Below are 22236 nucleotides of genomic sequence, written 5' to 3'. Positions count from 1 at the left end.
ATTGGGGCGCTGCCATTGAGTGAGCGCTACGGGCGGGAGCCCAGGCCCCGCCCCTCGCTGCAGCGCGCGCGCGGGGCGCGGCCTGAGGCTGCGGCGCGGGGCCGGCAGTGGGGCCGGCAGTGGGGCCGCCGTGGCTCGGGACCCTGCGGCATCCCCGGCTCTAGGGTGCTCCAGCCCTGCCCTCTCCCACCTGAACCCCTTAAACCCCCGCGGACAGCGGGCAGGGCCCCGCTGGGCGCGGTCCTTACATAACCCCCCCCGTCCCAGCCGGCGTTGTGTAACCAGCCCCGTGGGGCGAGGAACCGGTGCCGCGTCCGCCGCCGCCACAGGCCGTGGGGAAGGAGGTAAAGGCGGGCTCAGGGAGCCCCCAGGGAGGAGCTGGGAGTCCAGGCTGGCCCGTTCGCCCCCAGCTGCTGCGGGGCTGGCGCAGGGGCAGCTCCCGTTGCCTCCTCGCCGCTTCCCGTCCGTCTGAGGGCCCGGTTAGGGTATCCCGGAGCCTCAGCCCGTCCTCCCTCCGCCCCATCCCCATGGGTACACACTCTCGGTCTGGTTCTCGGCCCGCTGTAGGAGAAGCCCCAGCCAAGCCCCTACACTTCAATGTGTTCGAGACTTATTTCCTCGTCTAACTCAACATGCCATTTTCTTGCTGTATCAAAGCTGTATCCAGCACCTAAAGTATTCAAACAGGGGAAAGAACCTAGAGGTTGGAATCAACAGTAGCCTCAGGGCTGGATTAGTGTGGAGAGTGGGATTATGAAACCAGATTTATGCAAAAACTTTATTCTTAGAATGGTTCTCAAGCCTATCAAATCAGAATAACATTAAACCACTTAATGGTGATAATTTTTCCACTTCCCAAGCCCAGACTGTGGTTTGGGAGAGCAGGTGTGAGGCTGCTCTCTCCAGGTATCTGACACCTGTGTTTATCTGTTTCACTATTGCTTCTGAAGCAGCCAAGATACAGTGAAGGAGCATTTGACAATGGAGAGTGTCCCACAGAGGAAATTAAACTGTTAAAAGTTTCTCTTCCCAGTTCCTTAGGCCTTGGTCTGTCCCTGCCCCATCTGGCTCTGCCAGCTCCGAGGGCCAGTGGGACCAGAGAGGAGCAGCCTGCAATCCTCCTCCTTAGTTCTTGGGAATTACACAAAACTTGAGTGGCTTAGACTGTCTTTGATGCAGAGTCCACATCAGTGCAGATATTTATGGTACTTAGTGGTGTTTAAAACTGGGCAACACAGTGCTGGATGCCTGTAGGAACAGGATCAGCACAATGGGTTTTGGATAGTGCCACTGACAGCCTTTGCATCTCTCCAGCACATTCCTGCCTGTGGGGAGAAATGCTCAACAGCATTGGAGAGGTGGCACTTTCACCCTCCAATCCACTTTGGAAATCTATAAATGTTGGAGTTAGAAAATAAACTTCCCCTTTTTCTGCCTTGAGAGCAGCAGCATGTCCATGCCGTGTTGTTTCATGTCCTATAGCAACCACCCTGGATTTGGGGTGACCCTGCAGACTATGTGGGGCCACAGGGCTTGGGACAGCCCCAAAGGCTGTAAGGCTGTGGGGGGCCTTGGAGCCCCTGGCTGGGCCAGTCCCTCAGTGGGCCTAGCTGGTGCATAGGACACAGGGCACTCTTCCAGCACACTTTGCATTGTTTAGTACCCAAAAATGCCCTCTGGGTGCTCCCCTGAGCAGCAAGAGTCACCTTGTTTTTCCAGTTCTCCCAGGAAGTGAGTGCAGGGCGCAGCACAACACACAGCCCAGCCCTGCATTGGGCTGCACCTCATGCTCGTGAGTTTGGGACCTTGCTGGGGGGTTGTAACAAAGTGGGCCTGTCTGATGCATGTGTTTGGGAACGGAGCAAATCAGATTTATGGAAAAGCTGCTAGATGTGGGTTGAGCAGGGAGAAAGACTGAGTTGCCTGGTGCAGCCATTGTGAGGGGCTGAGTGGAGCTGTTTGGCTAAAAGAGCTGAGCTGGATTAGGGGTTGTTGTTTGGTTCTTTGCTAATCTCTAATCTCTTCTCCTCTGGGGGTAAGGCTTGAAATTAGCAGCAGGTGGGGACCCACCTAGGAGGTGGGCATTGAACTTTCCCAATTTTACATGGGAAAGTGAGTTTAGGAGGTGCTCCTGGGCTTGGTGCAGGCACGAGGTGGCAGCTGGGTTCTTCCTTTGCTTCCTGGCATCTGCTGGGTCCATTGTCCTGAACAGGGCAGCCAGTGTTGGGAGCTGCTTCCCAAACTGTATCCTGAGATGCTTTTGCCTAAGATGCAAGGTCAGCACTCCTGCTAACCCTCTGAACTCAGCTGAAGTGGTTCAAAGGGGAATAAATGAATGAATCAAGAGTAATTTTGTGTCATTATAACACCCAGCTCTGGTCTGGAGGCAGGCTGGGAGAGCTGGGGATGTCCAGCCTGGAAAAGAAAAGGGGAGACCTCAGAGCCCCTTCCAGTGCCTAAAGAGGCTTCAAGAGAACTAGAGAGGGACTTTGGATAAGGGTCTGGAGGAACAAGACAAGGGGGAATGGCTTCCCATTGCCAGCGGGCAGGGTGAGATGGGATATTGGAAGAAATTCTTCCCTGTGAGGGTGATGAGGCTCTGGCCCAGGTTGCCCAGAGAAGCTGTGGCTGCCCCATCCCTGGAAGTGTCCAAGGCCAGATTGCCTGGGGCTTGGAACAACCTGGGATAGTGGAAGGTGTCCCTGCCCATGGCAGGAAGTGGAACAAGGTGGGCTTTAATGTCCCTTCCAACCCAAACCAGTCTGGGATTCTGTGAAATCTGTAAGTTCAGGTGTCTCCTACTAAAATCACCTGAGAGAGGGAGTATTGTACCAGGTCTCTGATGAGCTGATTGCTCCTGTGGACCTCCTTGAAATCAGCTGATGACTTCCAGAGGGTTTGCTGACAGCTGCATCTGTAGAGTTAAAAAGTGTTTGTGCACTAAATGGGCTCTGGCAGCTCCATCTGTTTTGATTCCTTCCTTCTGGTGAGTGTTATTGGGATGTAATTTCATCAAGGGATTTAATTTAAGGATTTGATTGACTCATTTGGGGTAGAGGCCATTTGATTGACTCACTGGGGCAGAGCTCCACTCTGTGGAGCTGGGTGATGATCCTGCTGCTGAATGGTGGGGCCAGAGGAGAGGTTTGGTCTTGTTCCTGCGTTACTCTCTCATGGAAACTTATCAAAGCAAGAAGTTTGTGGTAAAAACTGCAGACTATTTTTTTGAGCTCTATTTCTAATTGTTAATTGACCTTGTTCTTTATAGGAATTTGGTATCCTGAAAGCCAAGGGTTCTCTTCTTCCTGTAGCCAGGATGCTGCATCGCACCATTCACCTTTTCCGGAAGGAGCTCCGGCTCCACGACAACCCAGTGCTGCTGGCTGCCCTGGAGTCCTCAGAGGCCCTGTACCCCGTGTACATCCTGGACAGAGCATTCCTGACTTCCTCCATGCACATCGGGGCCCTGCGCTGGAATTTCCTGCTCCAGTCCCTTGAGGATCTCCACAAAAACTTGGGCCAGCTGGGCTCCTGCTTGCTGGTTATTCAAGGGGAGTATGAGATTGTTCTTAGGGATCACATCCAGAAGTGGAATATCACACAAGTGACGCTGGATGCAGAGATGGAGCCGTTTTACAAGGAGATGGAGGCCAACATCCAGCGCCTGGGGGTAGAGCTAGGCTTTGAGGTGTTCTCCCTGGTGAGCCACAGCCTGTACAATACCCAGCGGTACGTGACTGCCCCAAACCCACAAGTGTCTCCAGGGAGGTCATTTTAGAAGAGAAAAGGCCAAGTGTCTTGGTTTTTCCTTTGGAGGAAATTGAACTGTCTGAGGTGAATGTGGTGCTGTTTGCTGGGAGAACTTTGTGTGTTGCTCTCTTGATAGAAACAGAAGATATTGTGCACAGGTTTTAGGATTTCACCCCAAACAGCTGCTTAATTTTTTCCTTTTGGACAGTTTAATTCACCTAAAAACTTACTCTTTTAAACAGAGTGGAAGAAATTCTCTAAGACTTTAGTAGGACTTGTAAAAGTTCTGTTAAATATGGTAAAGAGTTTTTGGTGTCAGATTTTTTTGAAATCTTTCAAGTCAACTTTCACTGGTGTCTGAATACACTTGGCTCCAAGCTGTTGCTCAGTGTTGAATGACTGAAGATAGTGGAATTAGTAAAAAGGAAAACAGTAATAATTAAACCAGCTCTAATGCTCCAGTTTTGCAAAACCCCTAAATTATGTAAATGAATGGATGTGTGTAACTTGCTGTCTTAAATTCAAGCTGTTTTGCACAGGCGATTGCTCAGAAAGGACAGTTATTTACTGCCCTGAACCTGTTTTTTGTGACACCAGAGGTGTCCCACTCCCTGCCCTGTGTCTCCTGGCTGCTGGTGGCTGTGTAGGTGAAGCCATGGCTGGAATCCTGATCCCAGTTTTGTTGTCTTAGGTCCTGAGAAACTGTTCTTGGGATAAATGTACATTCACCCATGGGAGTTTGACTTGTAAAATCTGTAATTTCTACATTCAGTTGCACTAATGGAGTTGTTATAGCCTGTGATGTCACCTTCTGTCCACTGGCATTTCCAGCTTCTTCCTTGGTTTCTGTTATGTGAGAAGAGATCTTGTTTTGTTTTGTTTTTAAGGATTTTAGACCTAAATGGTGGGAGTCCCCCATTAACTTACAAGAGGTTCCTTCACATTCTGTCTCTGCTTGGTGACCCTGAGGTGCCTGTCCGAAATGTCACAGCTGAAGACTTCCAGTAAGTACCAGCCTGTGAATGGGAATTGCTGGTCCTCTTTCTCTGCCCAAAAGAAGAGCCAGACCCAAATGCTAATGAGGCATTTTAGATGTTTTTTTTTGTTTCTGTGCATGGAGGGTTATTGATTCAATATAGAGGGGATGTAACTGTCATTGGGAGGGGAAAGCAGATGGCAGAATGGTCTGATACTCATCTCTTTTGATATTTGTGCAAATTTCTCACCATGTGGGACACCTCACAAAATAATGGTTGGATTCAATGACTTAAAGGTTTTTTTCCAACCTTAATAATTCTGTGATTCCATAAAAGTCTTTAGCTTTTGCAAGGCACTTTGTCTTAGTTTGAAAAGACAGGGGTCTGCTAAAGAAGGCAGGAGCCTCCCTTGAAATGGAAAATGTAAACAGCCTCCAAATTATTACAATTTTGAAATTAAGGGGCTCTTAGGCAAAGATATGGGAATAAGAATAACACTTCTTTACTAGGAAAATTAAAAATACAAATGCAACAGTACAAAAAAATACCCAACACACTGACAAGAGTCAGAATAGGAGCTGACAGCCTATTCTGTCAAGGTGGTGGCACAGTCCCATCCCATGGTGGCTCAGCCCTCCTGCAGTGCCAGCTGTGGTTCTGCTGGAGCAGGGATCCTGCACAAGGAGGGAGTTTTCCTCTGAAGCTCCAGGGCTGCTGGAGTTGGGCCTGGTCTTCCTCTGGGAATGCAGTGGAGAAGAAAGCTGCTCCTCTGGGAATGCAGAGGGTAAAGGCTGCTGTGGTGTTCCGGGGTCAGATTCTATCCAGGTAGGAATGCTTGGCTCCTGCCCTGGGCAGAGCATCTCCCAGTGGGATGATGGAATTTGATCAGCCATGCAGGGACACTCAATGGTCCATTAACAGAAGATATCTCCCCAGAGGGAGGGTGTGAAGATATAAAGAAAACTGCCCCACCTGGTTTTAACAGGTGCTCCAATTAACAGAAGATAACTGCCCCACCTCTAACAGATGGCAGTAGAATACACAGCCCCAGCCACATCTTGTAACCTAAGACAGACCTTGAGAAAAGCTTTTAAGAGATGTCAAACTCCAGCAGAGGAAAGCCTGGGGAATTTACTCAGAGGCATGCCCTGCATTCCTTTCAAGATTTTGGACAGGAATTGGATGAACCACAATAGTTTGTTTTATACAGGGTTTGATGGAATGATGCTACTGTTCCCTCCTGGCTTTAAATCTCTGCTCTCCTCTGCTATATGGGAAAGAGAGACTGAGCCCTTATCTGCCAGGACTTGAGAAGAAGCTCAGAGTCAAGGATGTCTTGTGTTTAGCTCAGCTCTCCATGAGGAGAGGTCAGTGATTCAAAGGGAGGTAAGACTGGAGCAGGAGAGAGCTGGAATGGGACTGTAGGTACTTGGCATTCAATACCAGGTGCCTCCTGCATGGCCTCAGCTCAGTGCCACCAACCAAGGCTTGGATCTTCCCATCTTGGGGGAGTCCTCTTACTTCCTGAATGTTGTCCTCAGACAGTCTGATGACAAGACTTATGTAAGTACTGAAATATATAAGTTCCTGTATTTTTTTCTAGCACTGTTTTTTCCCTTTCCTGATGATTTGTTTGGCTTTTTAACATTAATGCTGATGAGAGATAGTGGTTCACATGCTTCCCAGCAGGCCTGAGCTAAGTCAGTGCTCTGAGAGCTGCACTGGCCCCACCTCTGTAGGTTCTGCAGCAGGGCTGAGCTCAGGTTTGTCCAGGTAAGTACAAAGATTTGTTGACGTCTGAGTTAATTCACGGGTTGTGAAAAGTCTCTGTGTCACCAGCACTTCCTTGGGCCTCTTCATCTGTGTTTTATGGGGGGAAAGAAAATCCAAACTGATGCTCTTCCAGCCATATGGAAGGCAGAGGCCTTGGGAAGCCTCAGCAACTGAGGCTGAGGAGATGTGGGGGAACTGCTGAGGGGTGTGACCTTGGGGGCCTTAACTTGGTTAGGAACGAGTAGTTGGGGTGGCCCAGGAAGCTGACCTGCCTCCTTCCCTATGAAACTGAAAGAGAGAAGGTTTAGATTAGATGTTGGGAAGAAATTCTCCAGTGGTGAGGCCCAGGTTGCCCAGAGCAGCTGTGGCTGCCCCGTGCCTGGAAGTGTCCAAGGCTGGGTTGGCTGGGGCTTGGAGCAACCTGGGATAGTGGAAGATGTCCCTGCCCACGGCAGGAGGTGGAACTGGATGGGCTTTAATGTCCCTTCCAACCCAAACCAGTCTGGGATTCTGTGACTCTCCTCAGAGGCACAGGAGGCAGCACAGAGGCATTTGGAGGCAGCACCATAATTGTGTTTAGAGTCTGAGGAGGCTCTTGGTTCCTCCTAGGGATGGATGTGACACCTGGGAGGAACAGGAGAGGAGCTGCCTCTGAGCCTTGTGTAGGGCATGGGAACTAGAAGGGCTCTGAGCTAGGGGTGCAGCTGACTGCTCTGAGCACTCTAACTTGGTGGGACTGTTCCTCTTCCCCAGTTCAGGCTAGAATTCCCTGGAGCAATTGCAGGATGAACTCTTCTTCCCCAGAAGAGTACAGCCTGGGATTTCTCACTGTGCTTTCATTTTCTGTGCTCTGGTTGGACTGTGATAGATGATACTTACTTAGTATGTGCATGGACAGGGACTGCCTCTTTCTCCTGTTGCTCCTTTCAAAGAGTTTTCTCTCTCACCTCAGGAGATGTAGGGCCCCTGACCCGGGCCTGGCTGAGTGTTACAGGGTACCTCTCCCTGTGGATTTGAAGATTTCCCCAGAAAGCCTTTCCCCTTGGAGAGGAGGGGAGACTGAAGGGCTGCAGCGCCTGGAACGACATTTGACTGACCAGGTCAGCCCTGATGGAACACAGGGGATGGGGGTGGCTCAAGATGGGCTGAGATCAGTGCCCAGCTTAGCTTGGAGGAGGGTGGCAGCTTGGGCTCGGGTTTTGTTCTCCTTGATTTCTGGGAAGTGGGAGTGTTTTCCAGGCATGACATCAAACTGTGATAGTGAAGCCGGTTCCAAGAGCTTTCCTCTGTTTATTACTGGCCATGTATTATCTTGTGCTGCCTGATCCCTGATTTCTGTTTTCATTTCAGGGCTGGGTGACAAGTTTTACTAAACCAAGGACAGTCCCAAACTCGCTGCTTCCAAGCACCACAGGCCTGAGCCCATATTTCAGTATGGGCTGTCTGTCAGTTCGGACATTTTTTTATAGGTTGTCAAACATTTATGCTCAGGTAAGCAAATAATTGGTCCTAAGTAAGCAAATCGAAAACTGTGACATGTCTGGCATGGGAGGCAGAATTTAACACTCGGATCGTCTTGGTAGGGACTTGGTGTATCAAAAAATGATGCTTTGTTAATGTTTTATCAGAATGTCCCATGAAATCTGGAGTGGCTTCATGTTGTGTGAATCACCTGTCAATGTCTGCAGCTCTTCCCAGTTAGGTTTTAGAAACAGGATATTCATATTCTAAATTCATATTTTCATCAGGAACTGTAGTGACAGGGCAAGAGGGAATGGTTTCAAACTGAGAGCAGGTCTAGATTAGTTGTTGGGAAGAAATTCTTCCCTGTGAGGGTGGGCAGGCCCTGGCACAGGTTGCCCAGAGAAGCTGTGACTGCTTCATCCCTGGAAGTGTCCAATGGCCAGATTGCCTGGAGCTTGGAGCAACCTGGGCTAATGGAAGGTGTCCCTGCCATGGCAGAGGGTGGAGTGAAATGGGCTTTAATGTCCCTTCCAACCCAAGTCATGGTTCTGTGAATAGGGAACAAGCAGACCTGGGATCAGCAGGGAAGTCCAGGAAAACCTTCCTAAATTTCAAGGATTTAGTTTGTCTGTCTGGTGCTTAAGGGAGGTTTTTGATTGGTTTATAGCTTGAAACCAGCCCAAGAAAACCAACCTCCTTTACCTCTGTCTTAAGATTATCATTTGAGACATGGCTGAGCCATCTGAATTCAGTTAACACATTAAAGAACACATGCTTGGTATAAGAAATCCCAGTGTGACACTGTTTTGGAAGGTAGATGGAGTATGTCTGAGGTAACACTGAAGTCTGGCAGTTCGGCTTTGCTTTGGGCCAGACAGCATTGCCTCAGATACTTGATTTCCTTGACTTGAACACTAAAGTGCCTTGAAACCAGTACTGTAGTCAGATCAATCTTTATTTTATAGGCCTCACAGTCACAAAATGAGTGAGGTTGCAATGGTATGTATGGACTGAAGCTGTCACCTTGCGTCTTTTCCAGGCAAAGCACCACTCTCTGCCCCCAGTGTCGCTCCAAGGGCAGCTGTTGTGGAGGGAATTCTTCTATACAGTAGCATCAGCAACCCCCAACTTCACCCAGATGGCTGGGAACCCCATCTGCCTCCAGATCTGCTGGTACAAGGATGCAGAGAGGCTCCACAAATGGAAAACGGTAATGAGATGCATGGCCACAGCAGCTGCATTGGAGCTTGGAGCTTTCCTCTTCCCTTGATAGGTCCCTGCTGGCGGTTTAATGCATCTTGCAGTGGTGTGGCAGGCTGTGAGAACTAGGAATGTTCAGCCTGGAGAAAAGAAGGCTCCAGGGAGACCTTAGAGACCCTTCCAGTGCCTAAAGGAGCTCCAGGAGAGCTGGAGAGGGACTTGAGACAAGGGATGGAGTCACAGGACAAGGGGAATGGCTTCCAGCTGACAGAGGGCAGGGTTAGATGGGATACTGGGACAAAATTCTTCCCTGTGAGGATGGTGAGGCCCTGGGCTGGCTTGCCTAGAGAAGCCGTCTTGCAGTGGTGTGGCAGGCTGTGAGAACTAGGAATGTTCAGCCTGGAGAAAAGAAGGCTCCAGGGAGACCTTAGAGACCCTTCCAGTGCCTAAAGGAGCTCCAGGAGAGCTGGAGAGGGACTTGAGACAAGGGATGGAGTCACAGGACAAGGGGAATGGCTTCCAGCTGACAGAGGGCAGGGTTAGATGGGATACTGGGACAAAATTCTTCCCTGTGAGGATGGTGAGGCCCTGGGCTGGCTTGCCTAGAGAAGCCGTGGCTGCCCCTGGATCCCTGGAAGGGTTCCAAGGCCAGGTTGGACGGGGCTTGGAGCAACCTGGAAGTGGAAGGTGTCCCAGCCCATGGTGGGGGGGGGAATGGGCTTCAAGGTCCCTTCCCACACAAACCATCCTGTAATTCTGTGGAAGCAGTGTATGAGGGGAGAACTGATGTTCCTGTTCTGCTGCAGGCACAGACAGGGTTCCCATGGATCGATGCCATTATGACCCAGCTGCGCCAGGAAGGCTGGATCCATCACCTAGCCCGGCATGCTGTCGCCTGCTTCCTGACACGGGGGGACCTTTGGATCAGCTGGGAAGAGGGAATGAAGGTTCACTGCTGGCTTTTATTTTCCTCTGTTCTGCCTGGCCCTGAGAAACCCTGCTCAGCCTGAGTCTAGCAGTGGACAGTTCTACAGAGCAGGGTTTAGTTCTGTCCCTTCCTGCGGATCTCAGGGTTTATGGAATCTCTTTGTTTGTCACTCAGTACAGTGGTGAGTTCCCTTCCCCAAATCCTCATGATTTTCAGATAACGAGGACACTGGTGGAGACATACAGGTTCCAAACCCAGAGTTTTTGGGTTGCTCTGTCTTCCTTCTGTCTGTGGAGAGCATTCCTGGTGTGCCTGTGAGGAGGCAGCCCTGGCCCCACAGTGCTGTGCTTCCAGAAGCAGCCTCCCAGCCTGGTTTTGTCTAGATTTTGCAATATAGCTATTTCAGGGGTGTTTCTCTCTCTCTTCCCATCCCTGATGTGCAGGTTTTTGAAGAGCTGCTTTTAGATGCTGACTACAGCATCAACGCTGGGAACTGGATGTGGCTGTCAGCCAGTGCCTTCTTCCACCAGTACACACGGATCTTCTGCCCCGTCCGCTTCGGGAAGCGCACAGACCCCCAGGGCAACTACATCAGGTCAGGGGCCACCCACCCCACCACCTCCCTGAGAGCTTCTCAAGCTCCTCTGACAGCAGGAACTGATGAACTGGATCAGTTTCAAACACACACACCTGTTAAACACGGCTCATAACAATGGTTTTATTGAACGCTTGGGGAAACTCAGGCATGGAGAAGCAGAGAGGTATCTGTCATTCCAAGCAATGGCTGAGCAAGGCTTGTGTTCATTTGTGAGCACTTGTTGAATCCAGCACCATGTTTGATCACTAGGCTGGGTCCTGTTTCTAAAGGATTTAGAACTTCCCACAGCTTCTCTGCTGCAGTCTGCACTTCGTTTCTTGCTTTTCACAGAGTTCTGGGATGTGCTTGGAAGGGAGCTTAAACCTCATCCAGTTCCACTCCCTGCCATGGGCAGGGACACTTTCCACTATCCTAAGGTTTCTCCAAGCCTGGCCTTGGACACTTCCAAGGATGGGACAGCCATAGCTTCTCTGGGCAACCTGGGCCTTACCACCCTCACAGGGAGGAATATCCCAGTATCCCCTCTAACCCTGCCATTCTTTAGTTGTACACACATAGGTTTTATTTTCCACTCTGAGTTCTCTTTCCTTCACAGTATCATTTTCTTGTCTTGCCATAATGTGCTGATGGGCTTTCTCAAAGCACTGGACTCACTGTGTTAATGTTGAGCAAACACTTGTCTTGGTTTGAAAGACGTCTGCTAAGGAAGGTAGGAGCCTCCCTTGGAATGGAGAATGTGAACTCCCTCCAAATTATTATAATTTTGAAATTAAGGGGCTCTCAGGCAAAAATGTATGAGACTAGGAATAACCATTCTTTACTAGTATGTATAACAAGGCAAACAAACAACAACGACTATGGCATTAACAGCTCACGGAGCCCGAGCCCAGTGCCAGCCCTTGGGCCGCGGCGCTTTCCCCGTGGGTGCAGTTCCGCTCGCAGCCAGCAGGGGCGCCGGTGGCTCGCGGCGGGCGGGGCAGTGCAGTGACCCTCCACAGCTGCAGGGGGCGCTGTGGCGATGGCGGCTGGGCCCAGACTGGCAGGAATGGCCGAGAGGCTTTGCTCCACAGACCCTGGGGCATTCAGTCCCAGTGCCCCACAGGACTCTGAGAAGCACTAAGCTGGAACAGCAGGAATGAGCAAAAAATCCCCACGTAGTGGGCAAGATGTATCAGAAGGTCTGCCGCGGTAGCTGGAACCACAGGACGTCCCGATAGGGCACGGGGGTGCGGGGCCCAGCAGCAGGAGAAAAGCAGCTCCCAGCTGGGTTGTGGCGATGGCAATGAGATCCTTTTCTGAGGCTGCGGGTCCGACCGTCCTCCGAAGCCCAGACTGAGCGAGAGATCTGCAACTGCCCCAGCCCCCATCCTTTACCTGCTTCTAATCTCGTGGTATCTCTGTCCTTCCCAGAGAAGCTCCCAAAAAACAGAGGAGTTCCCCCTCCCTGCAGTCTCAAACACACAGCCATCAGTGCTTCTTAGCAACTTAGGGGGAAAAAATTCCGCAAGTAGAGGAAAGAAAAGCCAACCCCCAACACAGCTCCATTTCCCCACATCTCTTTCTCCCACCCTGTCTAGGTGTGGGTATTGCCAAGGAGAAGCCTGTGCTGAGGTACCTCACAGAGTGGGACAGAAAATGACTTTGCCATTCTGCAATGATTTTTTAAAATTAGTTTGTTTTTAAATTTATTAATGTTTAAGGTGAAACGTCAGTGAAAATGTTAAAAACATATTTGGAGGAAATCAAAATTGAACTACTGTTTCAATCACCCCATTTGTTCTAGGCTGTGAAGTTAACTTTTGGAAGATATCACCTATGAAGGTTTGAGAACATAAACCCAATTTTTTTGTGGAAAGTGAATTGGAACTTTCCCACAGATTGTAATATCAATATTAACACAGCACAGGTTGGTTTACACTTCACTGAATGTATGAATATTTGCCTGCAGGATTATAAACCCCTCTGTTACCACTGCTTTGTAGGAAATACTTGCCCATACTAAAGAACTTTCCCTCCAAGTACATCTATGAGCCCTGGATGGCATCTGAAGAGGAGCAGAAGCAAGCAGGATGTATCATAGGTAATTAATTCACATTCCTTGCTAAGGATTTTTCTGCTGCTAACTATCCAAAATAAATGTGTATGAGATGGAAGCATCACACTTCCAACGTAAGCCATTTATCTTCTGAAAATGGATAAATCCAACAACCTTCCTTTTGTTCATTCTCTGTTAACATTTTTTTTATTGGAGTCTCATTTCACAGTACATATTTTTGCTTCAACTTTATGTCCTAAAACTCTTGGATTACTCCACACTTTTGCCTTTGAATTTATCCATCTTGGATGCTTGGCTGCTTTAAATAGTATCAGAACATCTTGTGCTTTTACTTGTGCTCTAACAGATCTTTGAAGGCTCTTAGGTCAAAGTGAGAGCTCTTGGATGGAAAGGATTAGGCACTTCCATTTAAGGAAAGCTGGAAGTATTCCAAATCCAGGGAAAATGTCCTTGCTGAGTGTGGTAAAGACTCTGTCTCCACATTACTCAGGTCAGGATTACCCCTTCCCCATGGTGAACCACAAGGAAGCCAGTGACCACAACCTGCAGTTGATGAAACAGGTCAGAGAGGAGCAGCACAGAACAGTTCAGCTCACAAGAGGTGAGAGATGCTGCAGCACCCACATTCCCCGTGCTGTGACACACAGGCTGTCCCCAGGAACCTAGGGCTCTGGGGCTTGGCTTTGGGTGCTTTTCCAGGATGCTTTTCCACGTTGGATACTAACATCATGAATGGAATGAAGTCAGAGAAGACTTTGCAAACTTTAATCCTTCTTTATTTCTTGCTGTAGATGATGCAGATGACCCCATGGAAATAAAGGTAAAACGTGACCATTCAGAAGAAAACATTACAAAAGGAAAAGTGGCCCGAATGACAGAATAAACCAAAATTCCCTCAGGCGTGCTAGAAGAGGCAAGAGAGGAGAGCCAGGGGCCAGCTGAGCTGGCCCAACCACTGTCCTCCATACTTTGCCTTGCTGATGGTGCCTCTTGCTTGTGAATTGACCTCAGGAGACGTGTTGGATCTTGAGTAGTTTTAGTGCAGTTATTTTGGATGGAATTGTTTATCTTTGAGTGGCTTCTGGACCATTTGTTGAAGCTGTTGGATGAATGCAAGAGGTGCGTGCTTGTGGCAAGTCCTGCTGTAGCATCCTTCAAATCCATGTTTTCCATGCACATGAATAAATAGATTTTGTGAAAAATATCTTAATGTCAGAAGACCATGTGCACATTAATGCAGTTGCACATTTGTATTATGCCTTGTAGAGACAGACTTAGGGATGTTCAGTTTCTTTATTCTAAGTTCCCAGTTTATGATTGTAGTCCCCAGTTTGGGAAGACAGAGCAGAGTGCAGCCCCTCGTACCTTGTGTGTAGTTTTTAAGTCATAAGTAGGAATTATTACGCATTTTAAGGGCAAGGTTGAAAATATCTCACTAAATTAGGGCTAATATATAACTTTGTCACCATAATTGTCTTCCTTGACTAACCACAACTGCAGGGCAGAGATTAATTCTATCATGTACCACATAGAAAGATTTCTCCTTCCACTGAAATGTATTGTGAAGTTTGACAAGGCTGGATTAGTCAATTATGATTGGGGATTTGGGGGTGGGGAAATGCAGTGGGGTTTTCATGGCTGCAGGTAGTATTCTGGGTTTGGAAAGAAATAAAACTTATTTCTGGCATGAACAATTCAAAGGCTCTGAAGCAATCTGTTATCACAATTGATATCCATTGGTCCTCTTGGGAAACCTGGTGGCACAGCAGCTGCAGCAGCAATCCAAACTCCTTGGAAGCATCCCAGGATCTAGTGCAGGAGCAGCACAGGAGCCATGAGCACCAGGAGGAGGCCATAAACTGCAGGATCTTTGAAGACTGCTGGAGACATGCAGGACCTGTCAGGGCAGACCATGCTGGCAGCAGGACAGTGAGGTGTAAATACAAAGCTGCCAGGACCTTCCTGCTGCTCCAAGCCTGCATCAAGCTCCTGGAGATGCCTATATTCCCTGACACCTCAGCCCTCCAGCAAACCTAATGACTTGCAGGAAAGGAAAGGCCTTCTGCCTCCCCCTTTATGGAAGGTAGAATTCCAAGGTGGTGCTTGTTTCTTTGGGGGATCTGCTGCTCCAAAGCCTCCTGGCATTTCTTCCCTCTGTCACTGGGCTCCTTCCTCTGCCTGAAGGGATTTACAGCATCCCTGAAGGGCTGGAAGGAGCATCTGGGAAACTCCAGGCCTGTCAGCCTGACACCAGTGCCCAGTAGGATTATGGAACAGATCATCTTGGGTGCTATCACCTGGCACCTACAGGATGTCTGGGGGATCAGACCCAGCCACCATGGGTTTATGGGGGGCCAGGTCCTGCCTGACCAACCTGATCTCCTTCTGCGACCAGGTCACCTGCCTGGTGGATGCAGGAAAGGCTGTTGATGTTGTGTATCTGGACTTCAGCAAGGCCTTTGGCACTGTCTCCCACAGCACACTCCTGGAAAGGCTGGCAGCCCACAGCTTGGACAGGAGCACTCTGTGCTGGGTTCAGAACTGGCTGGATGGCCAGCCCAGAGAGTGGTGGGGATGGTGCTGCATCCAGCTGGTGTCCAGTCACCAGTGATGTCCCTCAGGGCTCTGTGCTGGGGCCCAGTCCTATTTAATCTCTTTAATCTCTTCACTCTTTAATCTCTTTAATCTCTTTAATCTCTTCACTTTAATCTCTTCACAGATCATCATTCATGATCTGAATGAGGGGATTGAGTCCACCACCAGTAAATTTGCAGATAAGAGCAAGCTGGGAGCATGTGTTGATCTGCTTGAGGGTAGGAGAGCTCTGCAGAGAGACCTGAAACAGTTGGATGAATGGGCACAGTCCAGTAAGATGAAGTTCAGTAAGTCCAAGTGCCAAGTCCTGCATTTTGGCCACAATAACCCCCTGCAGTGTTATAGGCTGGGGACAGTGTGGCTGGACAGGCAGAAAGGGACCTGGGGGCACTGGTCACAGCCGGCTGAAGATGAGCCAGCAGTGTGCCCTGGTGGCCAAGAAAGCAAATGGCTCCTGGCCTGTGTTAGGAATTGTGTGGCCAGCAGGAGCAGGGAGGTCATTCTGCCCCTGTACTTGGCACTGGTGAGGCCACACCTTGAGAGCTGTATCCAGTTCTGGCCCCTCAGTTTGGGAAGGACATTGAGATGCTTGAGCATGTCTAAAGGAGGGCAACGAGGCTGGTGAGGGGCTGGGAACACAAGCCTTATGAGAAACGACTGAGGGAGTTTGGGTTGTCTAGCCTGGAGAAAAGGAGACTCAGGGGTGACCTTATCTCTCTAATGACCACCATGAAAGGTGGTTGTAGCCAGATGGGGGTTGGTCTCTTCTCTCAGGTGACCAGTGACAGGATGAGAGGTCACAGCCTGAAGCTGCACCAGGGAAGTTTAGGCTAGATTTTAGGAAAAAAAATTAGTCACAGGAAGAGTGGTTCAGCGTTGGAATGGGCTGCTCAGGAAACTGGTGAATTCATTGTCCCTGGAGGTGTTTGAAAAAAGACTTGATGAGGCACTCAGTGCCATGGTTTAGTTGGTAAGGTAATGTTAGGTCACAGTTTGGACTCAATGATCCCAAAGGTCTTTTGCAACCTGGTTTATTCTGTGATTTTGTGTCTGCAGCCTGGCCCCAGTGCAGGGGCTCCAGGAATGCAGATCTGGCTCCTGCCTCGTGTTTCAAGGCACAGTCTTTGCCTTCAAGCCCTAAAGGGGCTGGTCTTTTTTCTGGACTGTTTCTACCTTGAAGTAGCAGTCTCTACCTTCAGTGAGCTTCAGTGAGTGCTGGGACTGTGTAGCACAGCAGAATTGTGAAATCCCAGACTGGTTTGGGTGGGAAGAGACATTAAAGCTCATCCTGTCCCACCTTCTGCCATGGCAGGGACACCTTCCATTAGACCAGGTTACTCCAAGCCCCATCCAGCCTGGCCTTGGACACTTCCAGGCATGGGGCAGCCACAGCTTCTCTGGGAAACATGGGCCAGGACCTCACCAATCTTTCAAGGCCTCTTTGGGACTTCTGTTGTTGCAAAGCAGTTTCATGGTCTGGTCTGTGGTTGGGAGGAGCAGGACTTGGCCTGCAAAGGAGCTGCTGTGAGAGTAGGAGCTGTGTTTGAACAAGAAAAGGCAAGTGCAGTTGGAGTCTGACCTCTGCTTCTGGCTGACAAAGTAGCATTGGAGAAGTTTCTGAAAGAAGCAAAATCATGGAATCACAGAATTCTTGAGGTTGGAAAAGCCCTCTAGGATCACCACGTCCAAATGTTCCCCCAGCACTGCCATCTACACCCCTAACCCATGTTCCCAGGTTCCACATCCACACAGTTTTTGAACACTTTAATGAGTGGTGACTCCACCACCGCCCCAGGCAAGGGGGCCCCTTGCCATGGCCTGACCACCCTTTCCAGAAAGAAATTTTTCATAATATCCAACCTAAATCTCCCCTGGGGCAACTTGTAGAGTCTTGTATTTTCAGTGCTGAACCTTCTTGTCTTGTCCCTGTTCCCTGTGAGCAGAACCTGACCCCTGTTGGCTGCTCCCTCCTGTCAGAGAGTTGTGGAGAGCCAGAGGGTCCCCCCTGAGCCTCCTTTTTTCCAGCTCCACCCTCCATCCCCCAGCTCCCTCGGCTGCTCCTGGTGCTCCAGACCCTGTCACAGCTCCATTTCCTTTCCCTGGGACATTCTCCAGTCCCTCAAGATCTTTCTTTGGGTTAGGGGCTTAAAACTGACCCCAAGATTCGAGGTGGATCACCAGTGCAGGGAGACAGATCTCCCTCACCAGTGTAGGGAGACAGTCACTGAATGGTCCTGCTGGACACACCATGGCCAGACAAACACACCCAGGTCCTTTTCCTCAGCAGCCACTTGGAAGGACTGAGCTGGTTTGTGACCTCATGGCCAAGAGACTTGCTCTGTAAAAATTAATTACTGGCAGAGTATCAGAATGAATCAGGCAAGACTCCATTTCTTCATGCAGGAAAAAGCCAATTCTTTATTCACACAACTCATATAGTTTTTACCGACCTCGTGTGCAACTTTAATTGGTTAATAGCTTTCTTGCCAATTACTCTATTGGTTAGCAAAAGGTACTTTATTTGTCCATTAAATCTCTCTATTCTTAAATTGCTTACATATTTTCTTCACTGGTTCTCATGGGATTGATTTAATGTTTATGGAGGTGCTAGTTTTTTTTCACCCAGGAATAGATTGTTAGGTTAACAAACTGTTCACACTAGGATTGTTTTCACATGGGAACTTGCAAAGTGCTAGCTGCACTTAGAAGAAATTACAGGCTAGCCATCGATTCAACTGAGCAGGTCTGATTTTATGAGGCCCTTCTTTTATAATTTTTCTACTTGACTGCAACAGCAGAGTGTATCTGTCTCTGCACATTTTTCTCTGCTGAGGCAATCTGACTTTGGAGGTAGCAGGATTTGATGTGAAATTGTTCAGATATTGACCCACAAAAATGCACCTGATGCAGTCTCTGAATTCTGGGGTGTGGAGACAAGTAATGGCATCTTTGCTGGGCATTCCTGGCATGATTCAAAGACACTCCAACTGTATTTGGGTCACCTTAGGTGTTTTTATTATAGGAGGGAAATGTGTCTGATGGGGTTGATTTTTTTATTTTTTTTTGACCACTCCTGCCCCGCCCCCTTTGGCTTCTTCACCCCTTCACCCACATGCCCAAAGCTTGCCTCTATGCCTGGGTGATATTCTTTCTCATTTTTGCTTCCTTGTGAGACCTATCTTGTGAAGTTTTCATTTGGGGGTTGTGAATTAAGGCTTTAAGTGTCTTTCCTGATCTTATTTCCTTTGGTTTGAGTCACCGTTGGTAGAAATGAGAGTGAGACATGAATTAAGTCACATTTTTTGGGTCACTTTTGCTCCAGGGAGCCTTTAATGGCATCCCAGACTGGTTTGTGTTGGAAGGAACCTTAAAGCTCACCCCACTCCACCCCTTGCCATGGTCAAGGACACCTCCCACTAGACAGGTTGCTCCAAGCCCTGTCCAGCTTGGCATTTTCAGAGCTGATTTAGTGTTTTGCCAATAGTGGAGTTGATGAGCTATCTGCCTTCCTGGCTGTTGAGGAAATTTTCACTTCCCATAACAGGGCAGAGCTCCTGGGGGGCTGCAGCTCCTTGTGAAGGGCAGTTCTGATTTCTGCTCTCTGTGAGCAGGGACAGGACCCCAGGGAAGGGCTGGAGCTGGGCCAGGGGTGGGTCAGGCTGGAGATGAGGGAAAGGTTCTTCCCCAGAGGGTGCTGGCACTGCCCAGGCTCCCCAGGGAATGGGCACAGCCCCGAGGCTGCCAGAGCTCCAGGAGTGTTTGGACAGCACTGCCAGGGATGCCCAGGGTGGGATTGTTGGGGTGTCTGTGCAGGGCAGGGGTTGGACTGGATGGTTCCTGTGGGTCCCTTCCAGCTCAGGATATTCTGTGATTCTATTTCTCCAATTCCTTTGGCACAGGAAGGTGACCAGAGCAGCTGCTCCCTGGACAGCTGCAGCCAGGCTCTTTCTGCATTCTGCCATGTCACACATGATGGTGACAGCAGAGCTTTTGGAGTGGCACTGGCTCCACAGCACCTCTGTATCCCACTTTGCTGTTCCTGAGGATGGGCTATGCCATGATGGCCCTGCTCCCTCCGCCCCAGCTGCATCTCCACCTGACTGGTTCTTCCCTTGCTGGAAATCCCTTTGCTCTCAGGAACATGGTGGGATTCTTAGGGTTGTCCTGTGCAGAAATAGGAATTGGAATTGACAGGTCTCTCCTAACTCAAAATGTTTTGATTCTATGATTAAAAACATTCACCAGTTCAACCAATTCTACTGGCTGTGTTGAAGGACTGAAATCACAGTCTGAAAATAGGAACAATTATGTAACCTTATCACTGAGGGCTCGCTCCTGCATGGTGACAGCTGGAACTTTGCCAGGAGTGACAGCAGAGGGAAATCCCATGCCTCACCTTGATATGGTTCCCCCCAGGTCACAGGGTCTGCTGTGCTCTGACCAACCCTGGTGGTGCTGTACTTCCAGTGCTGGAGCATTTGTGTCCCAACACCTTCCCATCTGCAGAGCAGGATGTCAAACACCCTCCCTGGCTGGGAGCGAGGCAGCAAAGAGCCACCAGGGAGATGTTTGGCACTCGGCCATAGCTGACCCTCGAACCAGAACCACCTCTCCAGGCCTCCAATGGACAATCCTTTTCAGAATAAACCTGTTGACTGCAAACCCAATGCACTGAGCCACAGCTCCAGCTGAGCAGGGCTGGTGCCTCTGGTGCTGCCCTTGAACCTTCACCAGCTGAGAGAGGGAAGGACAACCTGCCTGTCCTCCAGTCAACACTGTCTTGTTTAGGATGGATGTTTATGGAAGAAATAGCTGAGTTTTAGACTGATTGGGTTTTTCTGGATAACTAAACTATGTTTTTTCAGGTTTCTGCTCATGGGAGAATTATGTAATCTTATTCCTGAGGGTTTTAGTATTAGTCTGGTATTCATCTTTCATATAAGTTTATTATAGTTTTTTTATAAAATCTTCTGAGTTTTTGTGTCTAAAAAATGTGCTGTCTGAGCTAAATCTAAATCCTTTCCTATATCTAAACTCCAAGACCACAGAAATCTATATCCTAATGTTTTTCATTGCATTACATGGTTAAGTGAGATATCACTTTAACAATGAGATTTTGAATTCTAAGTAATTTACTCCTTATTTTATTCGGTTCATTAAGAGGAAAAATAATTACCCTCCTCTGTGCAGTAAACACCGGTGGGAGCCAGTGGAGCCAAGGCAAGGGACTTTGCCCACAATTAAATTTTTCATGGTCCAAATTGTCCTGTCAAAATTGCAACTTTCCTTTTTTACTCAACTGGTTTTCCTTAATCCTGAAACTTCAAGCATGGTGGTGATGGATCCTCAAACAGCCCACTGGCATTTCAGACTTGGGATGAGTTTTGAGTTTTAATTCTTTGTGGTTGAGTGGAATTGGACAAAGAAATATCTTGAACAAAATAAGCACTATGACCCAGGATTTGGTGGGCCTTGAATAGAATTTCAAGTATTCATTTGCTTAATGTGTAGAAAGCAGAAATGGAAGGTAAAATTATTGTGAGCCCTCATAAAGTCTGATTTTAGTTAAAATAATGGGATCAACTAATCTCAGCCTGCTTAGGGTGGGAAAGGACATTAAAGCCCATCCAGGGCTTCCACACTTCCAGGGATCCAGGGGCAGCTACAGCTTCTCTGGGCAACCTGTGCCAGGGCCTCCCCACCCTCACAGGGAACAATTTCTTCCCAATATCTCATGTAACCCTGCTCTCTGCCAGTTTTTATGGTTTAAAAACCCTAAATGAGGTTTTTGTGTGTCTAATGCCAACTCTACCTTTCCAAGCTGAAAAAACTGACAGTGAATTTAGCCAGTCTTACAACTTTATATATACACAAATTTGCTTTATGTGGTGGAAAATATGAATTCAGATGTGTTCTCAAAGAGGTGGAGCCCTGCCCTTGTAGGACAGGTATATCTTTGTTGACTCAGTCCTAAATATTGCACTGAGAACCGTAAACCAGTTTATAATTGACATAGCACATATTGGATAGGGAGCACATGGTAACCTCTAACTCAGGATCATTTGGTGCTTTCAAGGCTCCAGATGAATTTTGGCACTAGTTCTGTTACAGCTCAATTTTCCATCTTGTGATATCTCAGTGCTTCACGTTTGACAAGAGCAAGTATTCACAGCATCCCTATTGACAGGCAGTGGATGCATGTGTCTGGCTGCTTTTCCAGCTGAAATTGCTGGAAGGAATTTCTTCCTTGGAAGACCAAGGAGCCAAACCCTCTTGAGAGCAGACTGGACCAACATCTGACAAATAAATAGCTAAACAGCTCTGCACACAAGTCTCTGCTGACACCAGACCTCAAAGTCAAACCCAAATGATGCCAAATGAACAGGCAGGAGAGGAGACAGTCAGCTGAAATATTTTTTCCCCAAAATGTTTGTTTGAAGCCTGTGGCTCTGCGGTTGAGAGGAACCTGAGTTAGACCTTGCTCAACATGTTTGGATTCAACATGAGGAAAACTTCTGACCATGAAAAAAACCTGAGAGGAGTTGTTAGCCTGGCATCTCATAAATGAGGAAGGCAAAGATTGACCTCCAGAGGCTGAAGGACTTTGCCAATTCAAAGGGAGTTGAAAGACTTAGCAAAAATTACCCAAATCTGAATGAATTTGAATTTTCCAAGAGACTAGCTGGCATCCTCTTGCTAAAAGGACCGGCAGTAAATACTGCTGGCAGACAGTGATCCTGGGAAATAGCAAAAATTTATTCTCAAAGCCTTTACCTATAACAGGACAGGTGATGTCCAGACCATGCCGGATGTTGTATTTCCAGTTCAGTCAGACACCTAACCTCATTCATTTTTTAGGATTAGGATCCGCGTGGGAAAATAAGGAAATAGGAGA

At 48.6% G+C, this 22236-nt stretch overlaps 1 protein-coding gene across 4 annotated transcripts; it reads left to right on the top strand.

Annotated features, from left to right (window-relative positions):
* The first annotated feature begins 46 nt into the window (after positions 1 to 46).
* LOC120502916 (cryptochrome-1-like) lies at positions 47 to 14409 on the top strand. Of its 4 annotated transcripts, none has more exons than XM_039710903.1 (12): positions 51 to 344; positions 1729 to 1792; positions 3269 to 3729; positions 4638 to 4754; positions 7453 to 7600; positions 7851 to 7991; positions 9004 to 9174; positions 9971 to 10111; positions 10536 to 10687; positions 12673 to 12770; positions 13237 to 13347; positions 13538 to 14409. In XM_039710903.1, the coding sequence occupies exons 2-12, from the start codon at positions 1787 to 1789 to the stop codon at positions 13627 to 13629; spliced, it is 1638 nt and encodes a 545-aa protein (XP_039566837.1). In that variant the 5' UTR covers positions 51 to 344; positions 1729 to 1786; the 3' UTR covers positions 13630 to 14409. The 4 variants fall into 4 exon arrangements, with proteins under 4 accessions (XP_039566840.1, XP_039566837.1, XP_039566838.1 ...); XM_039710904.1 differs by having other exon boundaries at positions 1720 to 1792; XM_039710905.1 differs by lacking the exon at positions 1729 to 1792 and having other exon boundaries at positions 13538 to 14408.
* Positions 14410 to 22236: the final 7827 nt, after the last annotated feature.

This window comes from Passer montanus, unplaced genomic scaffold (assembly GCF_014805655.1).
Source record: "Passer montanus isolate IOZ18808 unplaced genomic scaffold, ASM1480565v1 scaffold237, whole genome shotgun sequence".
Classification (NCBI taxonomy): Eukaryota; Metazoa; Chordata; class Aves; order Passeriformes; family Passeridae; genus Passer; species Passer montanus.
The sequence above is the reverse complement of the archived record's forward strand: the minus strand, read 5'-3'. Positions and strand labels throughout refer to the sequence as shown.